The sequence below is a fragment of the Zootoca vivipara genome, chromosome 13, assembly GCF_963506605.1.
Source record: "Zootoca vivipara chromosome 13, rZooViv1.1, whole genome shotgun sequence".
NCBI lineage: Eukaryota > Metazoa > Chordata > Lepidosauria > Squamata > Lacertidae > Zootoca > Zootoca vivipara.
Window position 1 is genome coordinate 44,889,217 of NC_083288.1, and position 22,603 is coordinate 44,911,819.

Sequence of the window (22,603 nt, forward strand, 5' to 3'; positions counted from 1 at the left end):
TATCTCTCTTCTCCACCTGAATTTGGAGAGACAGCTGACTTGCTAGACAGGTGTTTGGAGGCAGTGATGGGCTGTACAGGTGAAACTCGGAAAATCTGAATATCGCCGAAAAGTGCATTTATTTCAGTAACGCAATTTAAAAGGTGAAACCAATATATGAGATAGATGCATGACATGCAAAGCAAGATATGTCAAGCCTTTATTTGTTGTAATTGTAATTATTTGTTGTTAGGCGGGTCAATTATGAATGGAATGTAATTAATGAAATGCACTTTTCGACGATATTCTAATTTTCCGAGTTTCACCTGTATTTGGGTCAACAAGTTGAAGCCTCTTCTGGGTAGAGTTACATTACCCTGAAAGTAGCCAATTCTTAGCTTGGGAATATTCCTAGATCCAACATTGACATTTGGAGCTCAGGTAGTCTTGGTGACCAGGAGTGCCTCTATCCAGGTATTTCTGTTTCACCAGCTACAGCCCAATTTGGACAGAGATGACTTGGCTACAGTACTCCATACTCTGGTAATTTCCAGGTTGGATTATTATCTGGAACTGCCCTTGAAGATGACTCAGAATTGGTCCAAAATGCAGCTGCTATTGGCTGGGGTTACCTTTAGAACTCATATATCCCCTGTTCTAAAACAGCTTCATTGACTGTCAGTATGTTTATGGGTGCCCATGTTAGTGTTTAACAACCTAAATGACTTAGGCTCTAAATATGGAGCGTGCTCACTTTATCTGCACATACCCTACAGGTGGCGCTGTGGGTTAAACCACAGAGTCTAGGGCTTGGTGATCAGAAGGTCGGTGGTTTGAATCCCTGCAACGGGGTGAGCTCCCATTGCTCGGTCCCAGCTCCTGCCCACCTAGCAGTTCGAAAGCACATCAAAGTGCAAGTAGATAAATAGGTAACCGCTACAGTGGGAAGGTAAACGGCGTTTCCGTGTGCTGCTCTGGTTTGCCAGAAGCAGCTTTGTCATGCTGGCCACATGAACCCGGAAGCTGTCTGCGGACAAACGCCGGCTCCCTCGGCCTATAGAGCAAGATGAGCGCCGCAACCCTAGAGTCGGACATGACTGGACCTGATGGTCAGGGGTCCCTTTACCTTTACCCTACTGTATGTGAAGATCAACAGAGGGGCCCCTCCTGGCAGTTCCACTTCCCTGAGAAGTTTGGGTGGTGGTAGCCCAGGAGAGGGCATTCTTTGTGACTGCCCCTAAGTTGTGGGATTCCATCCCAACAGAGGTGCACCTGGCTTCTTCACTATGCAGCTGGTAGCAAATGCTAAATACATCTCTCTTTACCTTGGTTTTGACATCTGAGATGTGTGCATAAATGCACAGATTGGTGGAAATAACATGCAAAATGCGTCATATTAAGGGTGATATGCTTTGTAGAGAGGTGTAAACTGAGGAAAACTGAAGGCACAATGCTACAATAAATCCACGTTAATATGCTTGTGAATTTTCTGGTGTTTTTATTTATTTAAAAATAATAATTGGAAACTGACATGGGAACATGGAAATCATATTTGGAAAAATAAGAAACTGAGATTGATGTCCTGGGTATGCAGTCAAAATGGTCTCCAGCCTCTTTAGCAGCCTCCACTTTTGTAGCTGGAGTCTATCAGGGACCTGCCCTCCCAGGCTCCACCCACCATTTGACCTGACTCCTTCCACCATTGGCTGCAGTCCCCAGTCAACAGTCCAAAGGTACAATGGAGCTGAATGAGGGACGAACACTCATTTTATTCCCAAGAAGCAGACCTGAGGGAAGTCCACATGAAGACTCAGTCAGCTCCACCCCTGGGTGTGCCCGTCCCTAAGCCCACCTGCCATTGATCAATCCAAAGGTGGCTTGAATTCAAATTATCGAACTGCTGGAAAAATGTGGCTGTAGAGGTGGGGTAGGGCCATGCCGCAAGGCTATCCCATAATGGAAAGTAGGTTGTTGTTGTTTAGTCGTTTAGTCGTGTCCGACTCTTCGTGACCCCATGGACCAGAGCACGCCAGGCACTCCTGTCTTCCACTGCCTCCCGCAGTTTGGTCAAACTCATGTTCGTAGCTTCGAGAACACTGTCCAACCATCTCGTCCTCTGTCGTCCCCTTCCCCTTGTGCCCTCCATCTTTCCCAACATCAGGGTCTTTTCCAAGGATTCTTCTCTTCTCATGAGGTGGCCAAAGTATTGGAGCCTCAGCTTCAGGATCTGTCCTTCCAGTGAGCACTCAGGGCTGATTTCCTTCAGAGTGGATAGGTTTGATCTTCTTGCATTCCATAGAACTGTCCAATTGCTGTGAGTCAGTGCTGCCTCACTGGTAAAAATAAAATAAAATCCCTAGCTCTCCTCCCAGTTCTCCATCACCTGCCCATTTATTTCACTTAGTGATTAGACAAAGAACATCTAACATATGTCTAAGTGATTGAAAATTATTTCAGCCTGAAGATGTCTCGTTGGGTCATAAATGTTTGAGCCAAAATCTAGTTTTGCGCAACAATCTATGTCAACACATGCTGAGACCATGATCCACAGGGATACAGGAAGCTGCCATATACTGTGTCAGACCATTGGCCCATCTGCCTAAGTATCGTCAACACTGACTGGCAGCAGCTCCCTGGAGTTTCAGGCAGTGAATCTTTCTCTATCCTACCTGGAGAAAAAGGGGTGGCGGCGGCTGAACCTTGGACCTTCTGTAGGCAAGGCAAAAGCATCTGATTGGTTACTGTAAGAATAGGATGCTGAACTTAGATGAGTCTTTGTTCTGATCCAGCAGGGCTTATTTTCCTTGAGTGACAGGTTAGACTAACAACAACAACAACTCCTTCAGCCCACCTTTCCGGAGAACTATGGATTATATGAAGGTGGGGGTAGGTATGGGGATTGGCTGAAAGGTGTTGCAGAAATAAATTCTAGGAGACACAATTCCACTCAGTCCTGCTTAGATTAAATGAGTGGCACATATCCCAAAGAGCTAAATCAACAAGATATAACTCATGAGTAATGGTGTCAGATTGATTTCTGTGGGACTGAACTTAGACTGGATATAAACCAACTGTCAGGAGCTGCTGAATTTTGTGAGTGTATGTGTCTACTGGGGTGATGACTTTTTTACAACCTCATTTCCTTGTATCATAATTTGATGAGCTTTCATTAAAGATTAGATAAAATCTTACTTTCAAAGAGATTTGATAAAAAAACCTCACGCACAAAATGATTAAAAAAATTATTTATCAGGTTTTTTAAACCATTTTTGAAGTCACTGTAAGCAGATAATAAAATTGAACCCAAGCTTTAGAGTCACATATATACAAACATTATATAGGGTCATCAAACACACAAGGAAGCTTTTTTTAGCTGCAGTAACAGTATAGAGGACAATGTTTTGCTACCTCTCCTGTAGGTTCTTTTCCCAGCATGCCCAGCAGGGTCTGCTGGCTGAGTTTTGAGGTCCCCAAAAGGGTTTTTTACCTTGCACAGGTGTGCCATTTGTATACCCTATGTTGCTAAGAACACCCCCCATTGTGGAATGTGGTGTTGTGTCCAAATTTGGTACGAAATATATATAGAATTGTTAATACAATTTTATGAAATGGTAAAACGGCATACAATTTTTTTTAAAAAACGGTTTGTGCGTTACCTTTTTAAATATTTCAATGGAATATACCTCATTTTAGTCATTAATAGGCAAAAGTTCATCCATTTGTGCTACAGGAAATAATTTTTGAGGAAAGAAATTGAAAAAGTCATCACCCTAGTGTCTACTCCATGTATTCAACCAAAGAGCCGCCGGTGGCAGCGAATAGCTTTCTGGACTGGCTGCTCATTGGATCATCTTGAACCTGTTCTTCGTCAGCTCTGATGTGTTTCTCCTTCAGTCCTGCTGGGTTTTCAGTCCTGACCAATAGCCCGTCTCATAGCTCCTGGTTTTTGGCTGCTGAGGCCCGCCAGATCCCTGCCCGAAACTCAGCCTTTCCACAAACAACATTGTTTGCAAATAATTGTTCCCCAGGAGAGCTCTCAACAAGAATCATAACTCAATGAGGGTTTGAGATCCATTGGCTCCCCTCACCTGGTTTAGCCAACCAGTTGAAGCCGTTTCCCGGGGTGTGGACACTGTCACATGCTGGCAGCTTCTAGGAACCACAGGTGAAAGCTGAGTGCAGGGTGGGGGCCAAAAGTGGAGAAACTACCCTGAAGGAGCATGACATGTCCCCCACCAGAGGTACTACCACTCCCCTAACAACACTGTTTATTAAAAAATAAATAAATCATTCCTTAGAGACCATCTAAGTTTGTCATAGGTATGAGCTTTCGTGTGCATGCACACTTCTTCAGATACACTGAAACAGAAGTCACCAGACCCTTATGTATAGTCAGAGGGTGGGGAGGGGTATTACTCAGAAGGGTGGTGGGAATGGGTGATTGGCTGATAGGAGTGGTAAACCTGTTGATGACTGTTAATGACTGCAATTGGCCTTGCAGGAAAAAGCAAGGGGTGAGGTGCTAAAGAAAGCTTTATCATGTATAATGAGATAAGAATCCAATGTCCTTATTCAGACCAGGTCTCTCCATGGTACTTGTTTATTGTTTTGTTCACTGTTTATTGTATAAGAAAGCACAACTTCAGTAAGTTTGCCTTCAAATGCAAAGTGAATAAAAATTATTCCCCATCTGTACTCTGTAGTAAATGAGTTTAGATCTGCAGCCTCAGACATTTATGTGGCAGTCTGGAAGGCAGCCATGGATAAGCAGCAGTTGCCTGGAGAAGGACTGTATAGATTGAGCTTTAAATGCATGCATGGAAACAGATGAGTGGTGCAAACAAATGTGAATTTGTGGTTACAGATTGTTATTCTTCATCTTGCAGACGCCAGGTTGCAAATGACAGAACAAAAGACAGTAGAGCTCTGCTGAGTATCCCATGCTCAAGAGCTGCTTACAAACAGTGGAGATGTTCTTAACCGTTGGAATGCAAGAGTAGGTTTTAGAAAATCTCATTTATTTTCTCTGATTTTCAGGAAAACTAATTGCAATAACAAGATCTCAGTTAGTTAACTGAGCACTGTGTTTCCTACTGCACAATTTCTTCACGCCAACTTTCACCTCATTGTTCCTCAGAGTGTATATGAGAGGGTTTAAGAGAGGGGTCAATGCTGTGTAGAACACAGCAACAATACCATCAAGGGAGTCCTGAGATGGTGGACGCAGGTAGTTGTAAACCACAGGGACATAATATATAGCCACCAAGGTGATATGGGCTGTGCAGGTGGAGAAGGCACGTTGTCTCCCTGTGGCAGTGGGAATCCTCAGGATGGCAGAAATGATATACACGTAGGATGTCAGGATCAGGAGGGAGCAGGTAACAGCCACTACTTCAACGTCAACCGAAATCACCATCTCATTGAGGGATATGTCAGCACAGGCCAGCTTCAGAACAGCTGGGATGTCGCAGAAGATGTAGTTCACCTGACTTCCTCGTCCATATGGCAAACGGAAGGTGAGGTAAGTCTCTACCACAGAGTGCAGGCAGCCTCCAAACCAGGCGCCAACAGAAAGACAGGTGCCAAGATGATGGTTCATGATGGTGCTGTAGTGGAGTGGCTTGCAGATGGCCAGGAAGCGATCAAAAGCCATCACAGTGTACAGCAAGCACTCTGAACAGCCCAGGGTGTGGAAGAAGAAGAGCTGGGTTGCACATTCTGCAAAGGAAATGTCCCCATTGCCCTTGAGCATCCAGGAAATCATCTTGGGCACCACCACTGAGCAGGTCATCATATCTATGATGGACAGATGGCAGAGGAACCAGTACATAGGCTTGTGCAAACTAGGTTCCAGTGCTACCACCAAGAGGATCAAGCCATTTCCAAAAAGAGACAATATATACACGAGGAAGAAGAAGGTGAGCAACAGGATCTTTAGCTCTTTGGGATATGTAAACCCCATAAGTTCAAAATGTTCAAGCAATGATGTTACATTTCCACACTCCATTCAGGCAATGCTTATTACAGTGGTACCTCTACTTACGAATAACTCTACTTACAAATGTTTCTACTTACGAATGGAGCTCCGTCCGCTATCTTGGATGCGGTTTACATAGGATTTGTTCTACTTACGAATTTTTTCTCCCGATGCATTCCTATGGGATTTGACTTACAATTTTTTTTTACTTACGAATGTGCGTTCGGAACGCATTAAATTCGTAAGTAGAGGTTCCACTGTATTCTGAAACCTTTGCAAATCTACTGCCAATCACCCAGAGAGCTAACGTCTGCCTGCTTCGGCTTCAAACGCCACTATCCTAGCTCCCTATAGCACCCTCTTTCCCCCCACTCCAGTAGTCCTTGAACAGAAACCAAAAGAACCAAAATGCTCAGGAAGACGTTACTACTTCAAACACACAGGGATGTACCCAATTAAGTTCTACTCAGACTATACCTCTTGACATTCATTTACATTATTTTCAATAGATCTGCTTTGAACATGACTCACATTGGATAAAAACCTCTGGTATATAGGGAGGAGACAGCTATATAGCAGACCCCCCCCCCAACACATTTTTTTTCATTTTGTCCTTGAGAGCAAAATTAGCAGAAACATCCTGATTTTGAAACATAGACTATGAACGGGCTGCTGTTAGCTTGAATGCTCTTGTGATAGTAGTTTAACCATCTCTGTTCATTACATCATTTTATCTCCCTTCCACTGGAGCTGTAAAGCAGAGGATCGTCAAGAGAAGTGCTGCCTTTTACTCTTCTTACTCCTACAAATGAAACAACTCAGTCTATCCAGATCTCACCTAACATATAGAAAAACCAGATACGTAGGTTTCAGTGGAGTGGAAAGAAGGTCAGTTAGATGAAGATCTTTGGTGATAACCACCATGTGCGTGAATCTAGAAAGCTTGTAACAAAATACAACCTGTATTATTTTATCAGTCATTAGTACCCAGTTGGCATTCAAGATATCCCATCCTACTCACCCCCCCTCCTCCTTAAAATAAAGGTTCCTTCAAATTCCCTTCATCAGCTTTTGGGTAAGAGATAGCTTTGTTGGCAATGAGTTATCAAAAATATTGGGCATATTCTTCTGATATAGTTGTTCAAAGCAAGCACCGGAGGAGCCTAGGCAATGGGCTTCCTCCTGAAGACCTGTCCTCAGGTACTCATATTTATCCCCTACCTGCATTGCTTTCTTTTCCTTATCCCCACACTGTCGTCTCATTTGGCATGTCGTGGGACATAAGCTTGTGAAGCATGATCTTGAGTTAATGATGATAGGAGCTGAAACCCCAGAAGCCCTTATTAAAGTGTTACTTCCTTTGGGGGGACATCAAGGAATCATTCCATGATGCAACCCTTTGAATATTTATGCACATCACAATTATATTCATTTGAACGCTTCTTGGGAGAGAAAGTTGTTGTCCCATCCATATGTGACTTTCCACATTATTGCTCAGCGGAAAGTGGAGGTAACAAGGCGGCCATTTGAACACTCCACTGTAGCTCCAGCTGCCATATAGTAGAGAACTACATCACTCAACCCACAGTAAACATTGCCAACTTCAGTAGCAAAAGACATAATTGTTTATTTATTATTATTATATCATCATCACCATCATTATTAGGTTTTATAAACAAGAATAATGTTATACAAATAAGTATACCAAGTTTTCTCATGTCATTTGTATATCACAAAATAGCACAATTTGTTGTTTTGTTGTTTAGTTGTGTCCGACTCTTCGTGACCCCATGGACCAGAGCACGTCAGGCACTCCTGTTTTCCACTGCCTCCCACAGTTTGGTCAGACTCATGTTCGTAGCTTCGATAACACTGGGCTGTACAGGTGAGACTCAAAAAATCTGAATATCGCCGAAAAGCGCATTTATTTCAGTAACACAATTTAAAAGGTGAAACCAAAATATGAGATAGATGCATGACATGCAAAGCAAGATATGTCAAGCCTTTATTTGTTGTAATTGTAATTATTTGTCATTAGGCGGGTCAATTATGAATGGAATGTAATTAATGAAATGTAATAGCGATGTTTATTTTTTGTATTATTGTAACTATTTGTTTTATTACTGTGGAATTTCCAAAAGAAAGCATTTGTAAAAATTAAAAGAAAAATTAAAAAATAATAAGTTGCATTTCTGAAATAAATGCACTTTTCGATGCTATTCTAATTTTCCGAGTTTCACCTGTATAAACAACCTAAGTCTAGATGGAGAGTGTGTGGAGCATTCACATTGCAAGAGGGTTTCTTGCTTCTCCCATTGGTCTCAGAGCAGAGAAACCAGCCCTGCTCTCAGTCTCTTTGTTTCAGTCAGCCCTCATAGTGCTCTTTGCCCCCTTCCTCTTCCCTGTCTCCACTTAAAGACTGTAAGGGATTTCCTCTCCCACCCACATCAGGCAGACTGAAAGTAATGGAAAGTGAATTAATCCGTTTCAGATGGGTCCAGGAGTGGTATATTGAAATGATTGACACAAACATTTCAACATGGCAACATGCTAGGGCAATTCATTTGAGGAGACTAAAATGATGACCAGTGCCATTAAAATGAAGCATTCAATCATGAAATATGCAGGGGAAGAAATAGATGCTGTGATTCCTTTCACTTCAAGCGCAGAAGATGTTTGGGAAGGAGCACCCTGCATCTTGCACAATTGAATCCTCTGGTTACCAGCTGAAAACAACATCAGGGGGTTGTCGCCGCGGCACTTCTTGGTGTGTGGAGTCCTGCAAGGTGCAATCCTTTCCCCGATGCTTTTCAATATATTCATGCGCCCCCTCGCCCAGATTGTCCGGAGTTTTGGGTTGTCATCAATATGCTGATGACACCCAGATTTATCTGTTGATGGATGGCCGTCCTGCCTTGGCCCCGGACACACTGACCAAGTGCTTGGAAGCTGTGGCTGGATGGCTACGTGGGAGTCGGCTGAAGCTAAATCCTTCGAAGACAGAGGTCCTCTGGTTGGGTCGGGATGACATGGGGGGGGGCAACTTCCATCTTTCGCTGTGGCTCTATTAGTGTCAGCCCCTTCTGTCAAGAGCTTGGGTGAGGCCTTGGATGCCTCCCTTTCCATGGAGGCGCAGGTTGCAACCACAGCCAAGGTGGCATTTTCCCATCTCCGCCGCATTAAGCAGTTGGTCCCCTACCTTTCTCAGCCTGGCCTGGCCACAGTGATCCATGCGATGGTCACCTCTAGGCTTGATTATTGTAACTCGCTCTACGCGGGGCTGCCCTTGAAACTGACCCAGAAACTCTGGTGGGTTTCCCTTCTGACCCTCCCCTCCATCTCTTCCCTGACCCTTATCTTTCTCCCATCGCTCGTGGCTAGATTGTGGGCTCCTTTTCCTTTGCTTTTGTCTAAATTGCACCTGGCCCCATCCCCTCTCCCCTCCCTGCATTTTATCCTGTTCCGTGAAATGAAGAATGGAGTTTTTGCAGCGATATTTTGGTGAACAAGTAATCCCCTTGCCCCTGAAAGTTGGGCGGCCCCCCCAAACTGAAGTTTTAACCCTGCACCCCAATAAAATGGGTGATGAAACAGGTCATTTCCCCTCTCTAAAAAAAGCCCACTGAACCCCACTAAAACGGGGTAGATCACCTCCAGTTTATAACTCTGCGAGTAGATCGCAGTCTCCTGGAAGTTGGCCACCCCTGCTCTAATTCATAGCCCGAGTTTCTCCTTGCTATCGATATTTGCTCTGCAACGTTTGTTCATTGCCATTGTTTTGATTTGCTGGTTTGGGGGCTTGGTGTAAGGAAATGGGGTGTTTGCTGGGGGGGGGGAGCGCCTGAAGGTCCTTAGCTCCCTGGCGGGAGCCGTTACTCCATCTAATAATTGTGTTCTGTTCCCGGGGCAGCAGTTGGCGCAGTTCGCTGCGATCTGTGGCTATTTCTCTGTTCTAGAGGGAGGCGTTTGTATTATTGTTTGTGGTAGCCTAAATTGTTTGCTTTAAGAGTACATTGTAGTACGTGGTCAGGTGTTTTTTGCTCTGCTTATTTTAGGCAGGAATCGCCATAAGACACCCCCCGAAAATAAGCCATAAGCTTATTTTCTTGAGGAAAATAAATATAAGACGGTGTCTTATATTCGGAGACACACGGTATATAATTTTCTTAAAATTTTGGTTTCATTCGCCTTTTCCGTGCTGAAATGTCACAACCTGAATGGCCATGGCTTGACCCCCCCCCCCAGTTTTGATCCTGGGTACACCCCTGGCAGTCCAGAAAGTATTGGTCCAGAAAGTTCTTTACTGCCCCTTGCAGGTTGACCATATGGCATGGGGCACACATAAAACCAGCAACCATGATATGAAATTATTGTAAATGTTAAAGTAAGGTATGTAGATCAAAAAAAGAAAAAGGAAGAAAAAAGGGATTAGTTCAGACCAGGTTGAGAAGTCGTAGGGAAGGGGAGGCTGGGAGGGTGGGAGGGGGTTGTCGAGGGAAGGAAATAAGACAACTGTAACAATGTTATGACTGCAATTTGTTTTTATTGATTGTGATCAATTGTAATTGTTGTGATACATAATAAAGTTTATTTTTTTAAAAAAATAAAAAATAAAAAAATAAAACCAGCATCCATAGGTAGGTACCACCTGCACAGTTACTACATAAATTGGACTTTGAATCCATGTGCACAGATAGAGGTAGAAATGTGTGGTATAACCAAAGGAGACTTTGTGGTCATGGATGGTTATTTCCTATCATGTGCACAACACATTGTAAATGGCATAAAGGGTTACAATAGAGCAAGGTGGGTATTCATTGCTCAGGATGTGCACCATGGTGTCTGTCTTCTCTTGCAATGACCAGAAAATCAAATGCTCATAAACAGCCAAGATCTACATAATAGTTGGACTGCATGGTTCTTTAAAAATAAATAAATTAAACACACACACACACACACAGCAAACCAAAAGGCATGAAATATTTGTTTCCTCCTGGTTTCAGCAAAACCCCTACTTAAAACCATCATAGAATCATAGAATTGGAAAAGATCATCTAGTTCAGGGTTTCCCAGACGTGGGTCTGCAAGTTCAAAAACAGCTGGAGATGCAAGTTTGGGAAACCCTGATCTAGTCCAACACTCTGCAAAGCAGGAATATGCAACTGTCCCTTATGAGGATCGAACCTGCAACCTTGACATTATCAGCACCACGCTCGAACCAACTTGTTAGAACCCTGTCATTTTGTACTGCAAAATTTCTTCAAACCCACTTTCATCTCATTGTTCCTCAGAGTGTATATGAGAGGGTTTAAAAAGGGGGTCACTGCTGCATAAAACATGGCGATGATGCCGTCAAAGGATTCTTGAGACGCCGGCCTCAGGTAGTTGTAAACAACAGGCACATAATAAATCATCACCAAGGTGATATGGGCTGTGCAAGTAGAAAAGGCACGGTGTCTCCCCTTGCCAGTGGGAATTCTCAGGATGGCACAAATGATATAAATGTAAGATGTCAGGATCAGGAGGAAGCAAGCCATGGCAACCAACCCCACATCAATGAAAGTCACCATCTCATTGAGGGATGTGTCCACGCAGGCCAGCTTCAGCACAGCTGGGATGTCGCAGACAATGAAGTTCACCTGGTTTCCCCGTCCATACGGCAAATGGAAGGTGAGGGAAGTCTCTAGAGCAGAGTGCAGGGCACCTCCCATTAAGGTGCCAGCACAAAGGTAGAAGCACACACGGTGGCTCATGATGGTGCTGTAGTGTAGTGGTTTGCAGATGGCCAGGAAGCGATCAAAGGCCATCACGGTGTACAGGAAGCATTCTGTGCAGCCCAGGAAGTGGAAGAAAAAGAGCTGGGCTACACACCCTGCAAAGGAGATGGCCCCATTCCCTCCCATCAGCCAAACAATCAACTTGGGCACTACCACTGAGGAGACCATCATGTCTATGATGGACAGGTGGCAGAGGAACCAGTACATCGGCTTGTGCAAATGGGGCTCCAGTCCTACCACTAAGAGGATCAAGCCATTTCCGGAAAGACACAATATGTACATGAGGAAGAAGAAGATGAGCAGCATGGACTTTAGGTCTTTGGGGTACAGGAATCCTAGAAGTTCAAAATGTTCAAGTACTGATGTTACGTTTCCACACACCATTCAGGCAGTACGCAGCATGGGAGAACAAAATACATGGCGTTGATGGTCACAGATTGAAGGGCAACCAAGTCAGCATCTCTTGGCCGGATGTGTCAACTCAGACCAGTTTATCCTGAGATGTTACCCCAGAGTGAACTATTTTGGGTAATGTTTAGAGGTAAAAATATAGAAATGTCATTTTAAGACACTTGTAGTCTAACAACCCCTTTAATACAGCAATCCTATACACTTAGTTTTCATGCTGCTCTGAAGAGAATCTGTTTCTGGATTGAAATCAATGCATTTTCCTAACCTATATAGTTCCCTCTACCACGCTAAGGTATGGGAATTCACAAGTCTTGAAACCCATTATTCACCTGCGGTTCTTTATACACCACACAAATCTTTGTGATAAAAAAAATAAAAAATACTGTTCCTTGTCTACTCCCATTGTTCTACCATGGTGTTCTACCATTGCATAGAAACCCTAATGCTCCCAAACACAGCAAAATTAGGATTTGTATGGTTTCTACTCAGAGTAGAACCACTGAATGTAGCTAAGTTAGCATACCTATTACTTACAATAGGTCTATTCTGGGCATGATGAACATTGCATACAACCCATAATACATAAGGAGGTGAAAGATTCACAGAAGCTTCCAACCTAATGTCTTGTTCTATTCTGGAGATCAAAATAGCGTACACTTCCTAATTTTGAAAACTATGCTATGAACTGACTGTTAGTTGAAATACTCCTCAGACAGTACATATCCTACATCCTACATCACTACATAATATTATCTCCAGCAGGGGAGTAGCAAATGATGACTGCAATATTGAACGAAAGCGTGGCCCCCCAGGACGGGTGTTATTTGTGCCTCCTCTTATGGCTACGGATGAACCAGTCTGTGATGGTGCACACCCAATATGGGTAAAAGCAAGGCTACAAGGACAATCAGCTGAAGATCTCGGTGCAGACAACAATGGGAATAAATCTAGAAAGTTTTTTTAATGCAATCTGCATGATTTTATCCATCATCAGTATAACATTTCTACTTGAGATACCTTAGCATATGAATCCTATTCTTTTACCCTCTGATCACTCCCCAAATTCCCTTTCCCAGCTTTTAGGAAGATACGACTTTGTCAACAACAAGCTTTACCATGTTATCAAGAACTAACGTATTCGTCTGAAATAGCTGGGCAGGTTCAAAGGCAGGACCCACCTGAAAGAAATGGCAACTCTAGCTTTGCAAGGAAAATACCATGAAATTGACATTCTCCTAAAGACCTGCCCTCTCATTCTCACCCCTCATATTTATACCCTGTGTATTTCCTACTTCTCCTTTCCCCTCTGCTCTCTAGTCAAATTGCACTCCTCAAGTGATGGGAAGTTATGCCTATGAGACTTAGGTTGTTTTGAGTTAATGATGATAATGGCAAACTCAAGAGGCCCTCATTAAAACATGGCTGATTTGGAAGTATACAAAATGATCAATTCCATGATGCAACCACCCTGTGTCCAGTTATGCCCTTTGCTTTTTTTTTAAAAAAATATATTTTATTGATTTTGCATAGTAAAAAGAACATACATAAACATACATAACATATTTTTCACCTACTTCTGTCCACCCTCCAAGAGCCCTCTTCTCCCACAAGAGGGTCCCCCGAAAAGCGGGCAGTTGACAGTGGTTCATTTTATGATTGAATTTCTCCCCCCTCCCTCCCACCCCAGGAACCCCCCCTGCCACCAAGAGGCTCCAGGTTGGCAGGAGAGACGCAAGTGGATATCCATCCAACCGTCTATCCAAGCTTAATACACACTCCAAAAAAGAAAGAAAAAAGAAAGAAAAAAAAAGAAAAAAAGAAAAAAGAAAAGGAAAAAATTATTATTAGCTAATCATTTTTCATAAACATTGTTTTTATATAGGCTTCCCCGATCTCCCCTCTATCTGATTTTCAATTTTAAATCACATTTAACAGTTTTCTTATAGTTATGCCCTTTGCAATGATGTTCTTCTGAGCACTTATTGGGAGAAGGAATATTGTTCCATCCATATGCATACCCTCTGAGTGTACCGATTCTCCAGGGACAATCCTGGAATTAAAAAAAAACCACACACCACCCTGGCTTCTGATTTGATCCTAGAATATCCCTATTTCCTTTGCCAGAGCTGCTGCTATGAAGCTCTGGGAGGAAAATGAGCTGGCGCTTGTCCTGAGCAAGAGCTGCTGTGAGGGAGCATTCCATTGCTGCCACCCTCCTCCCTTGGGTGGATTGTAGCAGTTTCTGGAGAGTGGGCAAGGAGGAGAGGCGGCTGCAGCCAAGGCCCATTCCCCTGTGACACACTGGCTCTGAAGGGCAAGCAGAGAGCAGGGCTACACTGGAGCATAGCACAAAGACACAGAGCCTTTTGAGCAGAAATGTGGGACACCCATGGGAATGCAGCAGAAGAAAAAGGAAAGGAGTAAACATTACACATATCTGGAGTAGAGACCCAGAAAGTGATACCAGCCAGCAAATCCTTGTAGCCTCAGACCCAACAGAAAAATTCTTCAGTCATTTATACCTTTCTTTGGGCCAGCTGCTCTCTTTTGTTCAGGTCAGGCCTCACCACAATAATGTAGCATTTAGGGGCAAAAATGCAAGCCAGTAACCCAGCACCAGAAGCAAAGATGGAGAAGATCTCCACAGCCACCATGTATTTTCCTCTGGTGCTCAGGTAGGTTGGAATGAAGGAGAGCCAAACGCTGCAGAAGACCAGCATGCTGAAGGTGATGAACTTGGCTTCGTTGAAAGTGTCAGGCAACTTCCTGGCTACAAAGGCCACCGTGAAGCTGACAGTGGCCTGGAAGCCCATGTAGCCCAAAACACAATAGAATATGAGGACTGACCCTTCATTACAAAGAAATATGATTTCTCCCATCACTGAGTGCATGTCCACATCTGGGAATGGGGGAGAGGTTGCCAGCCAGAGGACACAGATCCCAACTTGAACAATGGAGCTGGAAAAGACAATGGAATAAGCCAGTTCTTTGCCTACCCATTTCCTTATATTGGTTCCTGGTTTGGTAGCCATGAATGCTAAAACCACCAATATGGTTTTGGCTAAGATGCTGGAGAGGGCCACAGAGAAGACAATGCCAAAAGCGTTTTGTCGGAGAAGGCAGGTCACCTTATTAGGTTTTCCGATGAACAACAAAGAAGAGAGGAAACACAAGAGGAGGGAGATAAGGAGAACATAGGTGAGGCTTCGGTTGTTGGCTTTGACTATGGCTGTATTGCGATGCTTAATGAAGATGCCAAGCACCAGAATTGTGATCAGAGAGAATAGAAGTGCAGAGGAAGTTGAAACAATGGCCAGGGTTTCATCAAAGGATAGGAAGTTTGGAATCTTAGGAATGCATAGATCCTGGTCATTGTTTGGATACTGATCTGCTGGGCAACTGACACATGTTTCCATGTCTGAAAACAAACAAAGAAACAATGCATGACAATTTGAAGCATCCAAAACTATTTTAAAGAATTTCCTCATCCATAATCCATCTTGCATAGAGTTTTCTACCTAAAAAGGTTTAAGAACTTCAAGCCCAAATGCTTTTAACCTAGAGGCATCAAAAATAAATCTCATGAATCAAATCTGGAATTTTCTACATGGAGGACATTTGCTCTTAGAGTCCCCCTGCTTTCTCTTAGAACCACATAAACTGTACAGCAAATTAAGAAATAAATTAAAGCTGAAATTTAGGATCCCAGAAAGGCACATTTAATGAAACATTCACCCTCTTGTCAAAGAACCTAATTCTAAGAGGAGAAACCACCACTTCGATTCCATGCTAATTTTGTAGAAGTTGAAGGTAAAATATATTTTTTAAAAATTCTTCAAGATGTTTTCAAGATAAAAATATTTTGATGTTATCTACGCTATATACATTGAAATCAACACATCAATTTGATTTAAACCTGTCCTTCTCCAGCAGCTTAATAACCACGGAATTGCCAGTGAGCCCACTGCTTAAAAAAATAAATTGCATTGTTTGGTATTGTCTTAAGATAACATTGTCCACCTTTCTCATTTGAGATCATTCCTTCTGGACATGGATCACAATCATAGCAGCAAAACTTCTTCCCCTCCTTCTTTTTCTTCCCATATCCAGAATGACAGATGTCATTACATATAGAAGGGGGTGGCACCTATCCAAAGAGGTAGGTAGAGATAAATGCTTTGGGGGACTTATTGAATATCCAATATCAGGTGATTTAACAGTAAATATGAGGACTAATAGTGTGAAATACATCTTCCATATGCGCACAGATGTCACATACAGTGCGCTAAAGAGCTGCTCCTCTAAGCATTATACAAACTCAAGAAAACTGCAACATTCATACCTAGACTATCCACCCTTTCAGCTGCACCAGAATTCAGTCTAACCTGACCTCACAACCTAACTGCATTTTCTTTAAGGATTTTATATATGTTCTTTGTTGAGACTCAAGAAGATGAGAATTAAAGTACCCCGTTACAGTGGTTCTGTTCTTACCTGCAGGGTCACTCTGGGCCCATTAGGACCCATTCTGTCTTTTATAAATTTTTTTTATACTATTAAAACAACTATCTGACTTTTAGAAGATGTATGAAGGCAGCCCTCTTTATGGAAGTTTTCAATGTTTGATGTTTTATCATTTTATTATAATTATTAGTTTTTGTTGGGAGCCACCCAGAGTGGCTTGGGAAACCAAGTCAGATGGGTGGGAGATGTCAGATGTGGGGAGGCGACACGAAGAAGGTGGAGAATAATTTTGTTTTTAATGAATAAGAATTGGAATTAAGAATAAGAAACCCGCTATAACTATATTAAGAAATTATGAAAACCAGGAAGAAGGGATCTGAGGAAGTCACAAATATAATGTTTAACAAATAAGAAATTGATATTTTTAACTGTCTGTTTGTTTGTGTGTTATGTTGGCGGACTATATATAAATAGCTGTATCCTGGGGCCTCTTGGTGGCAGGGGGGGATCAGGGGTCAAGGAAGGGGGGGGAGGACAAACCCAGCTATAAAATGGACTACCTTCGACTCCCAACACCCACAGGACCTACTTGTGGCAGAAGGGGACTTGTGGGGGGGAAGGAGGGAAGGTGGATGGACATGTTTTTATGTTTTGTCTCTTTTGTGTTATTATATAAAACCAATAAAAATTATTTAAAAAAAGATGGGTGGGATAATAATAATAATAATAATAATAATAATAATAATAATAATAATCCGGAACACAGTGTCATCTGTATGCTGATGATCTGCAGCTCTATCTCTCCATTCCATTGGAAGGAGAGGAGGTGGTGAAGGTACTGTACATTTGTCTGAAGAGAGTGATGGATTGGATGGGGGCTGAATCCTGATAAGAGGGAAATGCTTTGGGTAAGTGGTTCCTACTCCTGACCTGTTCTGGGAGAGGTTGCACTCATTCTGAAGCCAGAGGTTCTTAAGTCTGTGAGTACTCCTTGATTCTAACTCACCATTAGAGTCTTGAGTGGCTTCTGTGGCTAGGAGGGCTGACTTCCACCTTAAACCTGTTCACCAGCTACAACTGCTCCAAGATGTATGCACCCTGAAATTAGCATCATACAAACTCAGGCAGATTTTAATGTTCCTTCTCAGCCCTAACTTAGTCTTCAATCTAATGCCACTAACTGAAGATTTGCCTCAGGGATTCCACAAACAGTCATGTTGGCCAATGCTGGACTCTCTGATAGCCATTCTTCCTTCTTAGTGTGAGATGTCTTCTGTGCCTGTTGATTTTTTGGTATTGTGGCTGATTTAAAAAAAATATGTACTGATAGATCTTACAGTACTTCTTATAAAACAATGTTTTCTCCTAGATGGTTTATAGGTGTAAAATAAAAATACGGGGAATTTCAGTCTCACATGCAATATATTATCATGTATGCAGTCGAACAGGCAGGGCCTTAGAAGATGATGGATGCAAACATAGAGGAAAAGACACTCTTACCAATAGAGTATCTCTCCATCAAAGTAGTATTCATGTAGATTGAAATCTTCTTATTTTAGAAAATATTTTCAATAGTGAATATCAAAGTTACTAATGTCTTAAGTTCTTTTGTTCCATCACATTTTGTGGATAACCACAAATTATGGCATTTCAGGGACTCTGTATTTATTTCCCATACCTGAGTGAAGGCTCTGTGCCATTTGATTCTGTCCTCATTAATGGTGAGCTCTTTGCCAGGAGGGGCCTGAGGATCCAGCCTTCCCACTTTGACTCTGATGTATGATCTATTTGGGAAAGTGACCAAGTTGGTAATATCAAGGCCAACTGCTAACTCTCCATTTTCATTTAATGCAATTTCATCCCCAGCACTGTTGTTGAATGAGATTCTCTGCAGGAATGAGTGCAGCTAAGTGGAAAGATAATCAAAAACTCTATAGTCTGATTAAGATGGTTGGATAGCATCCTTAGATGGAATCAAACCCTTTCCGTGTAGCAGTTAAACACTTCAGTTCACAATGGAGAGCATCCATATTTCAGTTGCATGTACACGAAGAGTAGGAAACCATGAATCAGTCTCAATTCAACAGCCAAGAGACTTTTATAAAGAAATGTTGAGGAGAGTTAAGCCTATAGACCTGCTTGCTTGGGATCAGCCTTTGTCAAGACCCAAGAAAGGGAAGGAATTTGAGAAGTCATGTAAGAGAAGAGATAGGAGATCATGCTCTCAAAACATCGGAAGGCAACATGAGAACATCTGACAGGACCTTTCCTTAGTTTATAGAGTGGACTTGAGCATGGTGTCATGGACTTGCTGGGTGCAGACGAGTGGTAGGAAGCAGAAGCTGGGGAACCCCAACGGGACACCCCAAGGAAAGGAGGATCAGAGCCAGGGGATTGGTGGTGGGTTGACAGTGAGTGGTCAGTGGGAGAAGAAGGAGCTGATTGGCAGGTGGAGGTGTCAGAAACTGAAGAGGCAACAGGGTTAAGGGAGCAGGAAGAGGCAGACAGCAATCCAGGCTCAGAGGTAGGAGAGTAGGATGGAGAGAAGGAGGGTCTATAGAAAGTGATCACACATTTTGCTAGCATCTTCTGAGGAGCAAGTGGTGAAGTCAGATGTGGCTTGAGGGCCCAGGAACCCCTGGCCGTGGGCAGACAGGGAAATATGAGGAGTTGCGAAAAGGCCTTCCAGGATGTGCCCAAGCAGCGGCAGCTCCCTGATTGACTGCTCTTCTGTTTTCTCTTGGACAGGATGAGGATTATTTTCCTGGGGCCATGCATTCCTGGCCCCCAACCTTACACCACTGGGTAACTGGATAGGATAAGGAGACAGAGACAATTGCGGAGGAATTTGGAGGGTTTGCAGTGTGGAGGAGGTGGTTGTCACAGCTTCACGTACGTGTAGTTATTGGTAGACTTTTGCTTGTGAAAGTCTATGCCATCTAATGTCTGTTTAGTATTATTATAGGAAATATTATATTTCCCATCTTTTAAATTTACTTAAGGTTTATTTTTAATTTCTTAAGTTTTATCCTATTATTGTTTGCTCATAATTAAATGCTTACTCACATAATGACCAATGCAGTAAATACAAAGCATTAACTGGAAAATATACCTGCCAAGGTTCTACATATTGAGGAGAGATTTTTTCCATAGCCTCTCTTCCTTTATGGATGGTTCTACCCAAGTGTTTGCTATTCAAGGCATGCGCCAAAGCATAGACAGCATTATAGATATTGTAGCTATGGCCGGTCATGCTCATTTCAAAATACGGTGCCAGGAGGCTCTCCAGCATCTCCTCTCCAGTACACATGTTTGTTGAGAGAGTGGCATTTGAAAGTGAACAACTGAATGCATCTTCCCAAAAATCTTTAATAAAACCATCTGTGTCTGTCCAATGAGGACGTATACTCTGAAGAAAGTCTTTAAAGCTGTGAATCTCTTTGAAGTGAATTGCAAAGGATATCGCACCATGGTACATTCGTATATTAATATCAATAATTTTTTGAAGGCTATCTAATATGAAATCAATTTGGGCAGTTGTAATCCATACTTTTCCTTCATGTGACTTCTCTCGAGGAAATAGTAGCTGAGTAAACTCCATTAAACTTAAAATATTTGACAACCATATAATAAATCTACTTTCTCCATATACAAGAACTGCATTGGCTTTGTAGCTTGTTAAAGTTGAAAACAAAACCCTTTTGTCTATCATTTCTAGTTTGTTACTCTTATAATTTAAATTGAATTCCACTCTTTCTGTGAATGCCGAACAGATTCCATTCTGGAAAAACAGTTTTTCAATTGTCTGTAAGAAACGTTCCCCCGCTTCGTTAGCTGGAGTGATGAGCCCCACCCATTTCCATCCGAAATGCAGAAGTAACAGGATAATTCCCCGATACTGAAGGTCTTCGTTGGGGACCATGCGGTAAAAGGAAGGGATCTTGGTTCCATCATTTATGGCTGGTTCAAATGAACCATATGAAATCTGGAAAAAGCAAAAGCCAAATGTTTTCAAGTGGAAACAAGAACTCAAGATATTCCAATTTATTTAAATATAAACACACACATGTACACACCCGCACGTACACACACACACACACACACACACACACACACACACACACTGAATATATATATCCCAATTGGACAAGATTAGGGACTTACATAGAAAAACAGAGATATTTTTGCTGAATGTTTTCTGTAGATATTTATTTCTTTTTATTTTGTCATCATTATTGCTTTATACTTGTACACATTGATTGTATCCAAGAATAGGGAGCATTTAACAAGGCTCATATTAATATACTAAGTGGATGATTAAACAAAACTCCGAGATGGAAGTGGAGTGATGGAAATTGTTGATCTTGCTCTTCTACTCTGTAACCTTTATAATGATCGTAGGCAGAGCGTGATTCTCTATCTGCTAAGAACACTTTCAGGAAGATTTCCTGGGAAATCCTGAAGCTCTTCATTAGATTGTATATGCTATTCTTCTCAGAGCACAATAAACCACATAATATAAAATATCAGTAAAATGCAAAATAATGTACCAGCACTAATTAGAACAACTAAAAACACAAATTTCCCTTCTTACAAACATTGTTGGAAATACATATTATACATAGTATGCCCCTTTTGTCCATTTTTCCACCCCATATATATGAATCAGTAGATTCCTACTGCAAGGAAAGTATGAAATCTCTGTTTTTCAATACCCATATTCTACCTGTGGAATCTTGAAAAGACCTAAGATGTTTGCCATGCACCAGGAAGTATCAGAGCTAAGTCCCCCAATGATTCCTATTACATTTTTCTGGATGCCACATCTGTAGTTGGGAACAAAGTGATGTGATTTAAAGATCAGGTCCAGAGTGTTTTGGTAGGTTATCTTGGAATCATAATAGCTGTCATAGATGTGGAACCCAAGAGAGACATTGGGCAACATCCTGGGATTCTCGTTGATCTCATCAATAGCAAACACCAAAGCAAGGATGTGCTGGTAGAACTTTGTCACCACCCTGGAAATGAAATGAGATTTTTTTGATGGGGAAATTAAACAGTGCACAGAATCTAGATATGAGAATTTCACCTGCCATCTGATAAAGAGAGGATGAAGCCAGCAAAGTTTATTTATATATTTAGGCAATAGAATGATACTGTCTAATTAAAAAAGCTGTTGCACATTTCTTCTATATCTCCAGCAACCCATGTTTGTTTTCACCAGCTTTAAAATTTGGGTATCATCAACAAAGTTGAGTACCAGACTACTTGGCTATATGCTTTTCCTATTTTTTATGCCATTACTTTTCTATTACGCATACTCTCTTTTCTACCTCTCTTTACAAAATTAGACTAAAAAAAAAAAGCAAGCTCATTGTTCATTGACAGTATGCACATAGCCTATATGTACAGAGATTTCTAATAAAATCTCTCCACACATTTTTTTAAGAAAAATTCTAAAGCTATCCCCCCTTCAAATCAATCAAAGTTATTTTCAGACATATACAGCATATAAGGAATAATTAAAATAATATTAATTACCGCTTACGTACAGTGGAGTATCAATGACGACCTGGGAAGGGTGTTTCTTGAAGAATAATTCGGGGACTATGTAATAGAGATGAGATACCATTGCACCAATGACCAGGTCACCTGTCTCATGCCACTCGTACTGGACATGGACAGGATTATTAGTTGTGCATTTAACACTTTGTACTTGGGACACCAGATTGGGGAGCAGCGGAAGCAGCAGGAGCAACATCTTGATGGCAAATTCCCTTTTCTGCATGGACTCCCCTGGTTCTCTCTAGAGTATTCTTACTCTCCTCCACCTGATCTGAACAAGACAAATTGGGTGGCAGCTGACTCTGTAAATTAGGCACTTTAAGGGACACGTATCCACCTTATTGGTAACTTGAACACTGTCACAACAGAATGCCTTGGATGCCAAACAAGATACAGTGATTTGATATGAAAGAGGGAAACTGATAACTGA

The 22,603-nt window shown here is 42.1% G+C and overlaps 3 protein-coding genes across 3 annotated transcripts; all 3 read right to left on the reverse strand.

The window, feature by feature from the left end:
- Nucleotides 1–5,041: 5,041 nt before the first annotated feature.
- Nucleotides 5,042–5,986, reverse strand: LOC118095595 (olfactory receptor 10G6-like). Its single transcript, XM_035136842.2, has one exon. The coding sequence runs from the start codon at nucleotides 5,984–5,986 to the stop codon at nucleotides 5,042–5,044; it is 945 nt and encodes a 314-aa protein (XP_034992733.2).
- A 5,207-nt stretch (nucleotides 5,987–11,193) lies between these two features.
- On the reverse strand, nucleotides 11,194–12,102 carry LOC118095107 (olfactory receptor 10G6-like). The gene has a single exon (XM_035136089.2). The coding sequence runs from the start codon at nucleotides 12,037–12,039 to the stop codon at nucleotides 11,194–11,196; it is 846 nt and encodes a 281-aa protein (XP_034991980.2). The 5' UTR covers nucleotides 12,040–12,102.
- Nucleotides 12,103–14,660: 2,558 nt separating this feature from the next.
- Nucleotides 14,661–22,396, reverse strand: LOC132592991 (vomeronasal type-2 receptor 26-like). Its single transcript, XM_060281337.1, has 6 exons — nucleotides 22,161–22,396; nucleotides 21,335–21,626; nucleotides 19,721–20,593; nucleotides 18,287–18,514; nucleotides 16,165–16,219; nucleotides 14,661–15,562 (listed from the first exon to the last, which is right to left on the reverse strand). Exons 1-6 carry the CDS (start codon nucleotides 22,394–22,396, stop codon nucleotides 14,661–14,663), a joined length of 2,586 nt encoding a protein of 861 aa, XP_060137320.1.
- Between the last annotated feature and the right edge of the window lie 207 nt (nucleotides 22,397–22,603).

Excerpts from the sequence above, each read along its gene's own strand:
- LOC118095595 (XM_035136842.2), bottom strand. The coding sequence starts at position 5,986 with ATGGAGTGTGGAAATGTAACATCATTGCTTGAACATTTTGAACTTATG.
- LOC132592991 (XM_060281337.1), bottom strand. The coding sequence starts at position 22,396 with ATGCAGAAAAGGGAATTTGCCATCAAGATGTTGCTCCTGCTGCTTCCG. Across the intron at positions 21,627-22,160 it reads GTCGTCATTGATACTCCACT|GGTGGTGACAAAGTTCTACC; the intron begins GTACGTAAGCGG and ends TTTCATTTCCAG. Across the intron at positions 15,563-16,164 it reads AATGATCTCAAATGAGAAAG|ACATGGAAACATGTGTCAGT; the intron begins GTGGACAATGTT and ends GTTTGTTTTCAG.
- LOC118095107 (XM_035136089.2), bottom strand. The coding sequence starts at position 12,039 with ATGCTGCTCATCTTCTTCTTCCTCATGTACATATTGTGTCTTTCCGGA.